This window comes from Heteronotia binoei, chromosome 8, assembly GCF_032191835.1.
Source record: "Heteronotia binoei isolate CCM8104 ecotype False Entrance Well chromosome 8, APGP_CSIRO_Hbin_v1, whole genome shotgun sequence".
NCBI lineage: Eukaryota > Metazoa > Chordata > Lepidosauria > Squamata > Gekkonidae > Heteronotia > Heteronotia binoei.
Genome location: NC_083230.1, coordinates 129419980 through 129423371, shown reverse-complemented (window position 1 = coordinate 129423371; position 3392 = coordinate 129419980). Strand labels below are relative to the sequence as shown.

Here is a 3392-nt window from a genome sequence, read left to right as displayed (position 1 = left end):
AGGCTTCCTCCTGGGGAGGTGGTGGGCTCTCCTTCCTTGGAGGTTTTTCAACAGAGGCTAGATGGCCATCTGACAGCAATGAAGATCCTGTGAATTTAGGGGGAGGGGTTTGTGAGTTTAGAGCGGTTCCTCAGTGAAACAGGCTTCCTCCTCGGAAGGTGGTGGGCTCTCCTTCCTTGCAGGTTTTTCAACAGAGGCTAAAATGTCAAGACAGTGTGCGATTGCAATAAAAAAACCAACACCATTCTGGGAATTATTAGGAAGGGAATTGAAAACAAATCTGCCAGTATCATAATGCCCCTGTATAAATCGATGGTGCGGTCTCATTTGGAGTACTTTGTGCAATTCTGGTCACTGCACCTTAAAAAGGATATTATAGCACTGGAAAAAGTCCAGAAAAGGGCAACTAGAATGATTCAAGGTTTGGAACACTTTCCCTATGAAGAAAGGTTAAAACGCTTGGGGCTCTTTAGTTTTGAGAAACACGACTGCGGGGTGACATGATAGAGGTTTACAAGATGATGCATGGGATGGAGAAAGTAGAGAAAGAAGTACTTTTCTCCCTTTCTCAGAATACAAGAACTCGTGGGCATTCAATGAAATTGCTGAGCAGACAGGTTAAAACGGATAAAAGGAAGTCCTTCTTCACCCGAAGGGTGATTAACATGTGGAATTCACTGCCACAGGAGGTGGTGGCGGCTACAAGCATAGCCAGCTTTAAGAAGGGATTAGATAAAAAATATGGAGCAGAGGTCCATCAGTGGCTATTGGCCATAGTATGTATATATGTACACACACACATATGTGTGTATGTATATAAGAACATAAGAGAAGCCATGTTGGATCAGGCCAATGGCCCATCCAGTCCAACACTGTGTCACAAACTGGCCCAAAATTTTTTATATACACACACACACACACACACACACTGTGGCTAATAGCCACTGATGGACCTGTGCTCCATATTTTTATCTAAACCCCTCTTGAAGGTGGCTATGCTTGTGGCTGCCACCACCTCCTGTGGCAGTGAATTCCACATGTTAATCACTTTTTGGGTGAAAAAGTACTTCCTTTTATCTGTTTTAACCTGTCTGTTCAGCAATTTCATCGAATGCCCACGAGTTCTTGTATTGTGAGAAAGGGAGAAAAGTACCTCTTTCTCTACTTTCTCCATCCCATGCATTATCTTGTAAACCTCTATCATGTCACCCCACATGTATGTATGTATATGTGTGTGTGTGTATATGTACACACACACATATATTGGCCACTGTGTGACACAGAGTGTTGGACTGGATGGGCCATTGGCCTGATCCAACATGACTTTTCTTATGTTGTCTTATGGCCATCTGACAGCAATGACGATCCTGTGAATTTAGGGGGAGGGGTTTGTGAGTTTCCTGCATTGTGCAGGGGGGTTGGACTAGATGACCCTGGAGGTCCCGTCCAACTCTCTGATTCTGTATCCTGCAGTGCGGCAACTGCCAGCTAGTGTTGCCAACCTCCAGGCGGAGGCTGGAGACACCCTGCTAATACAAGCAATCTCCAGGCGATAAAGATCAGTTTCTCGGGAGAAAATGACCACTCCGTTGCGTTATACCTCACCAGCGCTACCAAGCTTCAGCCAGGGGCCGGGGATCCCCTCTCTTTCAGTTAGCAGTTACACGCCCAGCTCCTTCAGTTAGCAGTTACTTTCAGTTAGCAGTGGTAGAATCAGAATCCAGCTTCTCGTGTTCTTACTGCAGCAACGAGCCAAAGAGCAAACAACATGAGGAACGCGGTGGAGTCGACACCTCTTGGGGTTGCCTACGCTGATCCCAGAATCCCCATTTCCCATTATCCCAAAGAGGACTTCTGGGAAGAAATCTTAAAGAGAAGGATAGCGTATGCCACCATAGCCCTCTTCAGCATTATCTTTGTGTTAGGCATTGTAGGGAACGGCTGGGTCATTTTCATCCTCGGCTTCGTTATGAAGAAGACGAGTCGCATCGTCTGGCTCCTCAACCTGACCGCCTCCAACTTCCTCTTCGTCTGCTCCCTTCCGCTGAGAATCACCCACAACGCCATGATGCTCAACTGGCCATTCGGCAGAGCCATCTGCAAACTCAACGACTCCATCGTCTTCCTCAATCTCTATGCCAGCGCTTACTTCCTGGCAGTCCTCAGCTTAGAGCGTTGGGCTTCCATGAAGAGCTCGACCTGGGCTCAACATCCCCGGAAGATTCGACTCACTTGGATCGTGGCCGGTGGGATCTGGCTTCTGGCCCTGGGGTTCTCGTCAGCAAGAATCCACATCAGACACACCAGCAGGTCCCCCGTCGACGAAGACGTGATCGTCTGCTTCTTAAATTATGGCAGAAACCTCAGGCAGGCCAAGATCAACCAACACCTCATCCTGATCAGCCAGTACGTTTGTGCCTTTCTCGTCCCTATCGTCATGACGATCGTTTCCCTTGCGAAAACCCATCAGAGGCAGGGAGTGGCGATGCGGTGGGCCAAGTCCTTCAAGATGATCACAACCATGATAGTGACATTTTATCTGTGTTGGCTCCCCTATGCCGTCTTCTCTTTCTTTGAAAGCGAGTACTTAGAGACGTCGCCGGTGCTCATTGTGGGTATTCCCTTGGCAACCAGTCTGGCTTTCGCCAGCAGCTGTGTCAATCCCATACTTTATATAGCCTTGGGGTACAATTTCAAGGAGAGGCCGAGGCCTTCCCTCCTCTCTGCCTTTGAAAATGTCTTTGGGGAGGAGAGCAATGGGACCGTCCCCGAAACCCAGCCCAAACCTGCAGCAGAGATGAGTCCCCAGAACTTATAAATGCCATTGGTCTTCCTCCCAGGCTCCACTTTTCAGAGCATGGTCATTAAATGCATCCTTCCATACCTCATTTATTAATATTTATTTATTTACTTCATTTGGAGTACTGTGTACAATTCTGTAGACAAGTGGCACCTTTAAACCCAACTAAGTTTTATTCAGAAGGTAAGCTTTCGTATGCTCTTAAGCAGACAAATGGGAATGGAAGCAGCAATTCTTAATATAAGTGCGCGGTGTGGAATCGTGGGAATGTTTTTAGCAGATTAAAAGAATCACAAATAGTGATCTGTGTTTGTTAGTGTTAGGACAAAACAGGGCTGAAAAAACACTGGAGGGTGATAAAAAAGCAGACTGCTGCCGTAGGTGTGAAGTGCCATAAATCCAGGTAACGTTCTGGCTTTGTTAGTTTAAATAGAGGGCATGGTTTCTCGAGAGATTATAACATTCATTATAGTTAGCCATTAGAAACCATGCCCTCTGTTTAAACTAACAAAGCCAGAATGTTACCTGGATTTATGGCACTTCGCACCTACGACAGCAGTCTGCTTTTTATCACCCTCCAGTGTTTTTTCAG

The 3392-nt window shown here is 46.6% G+C and overlaps 1 protein-coding gene across 1 annotated transcript; it reads left to right on the top strand.

Annotated features, from left to right (window-relative positions):
- Nucleotides 1-1768: 1768 nt before the first annotated feature.
- Nucleotides 1769-2818, top strand: LOC132575792 (chemerin-like receptor 1). The gene has a single exon (XM_060244481.1). The coding sequence runs from the start codon at nucleotides 1769-1771 to the stop codon at nucleotides 2816-2818; it is 1050 nt and encodes a 349-aa protein (XP_060100464.1).
- The last annotated feature ends 574 nt before the right edge of the window (nucleotides 2819-3392 follow it).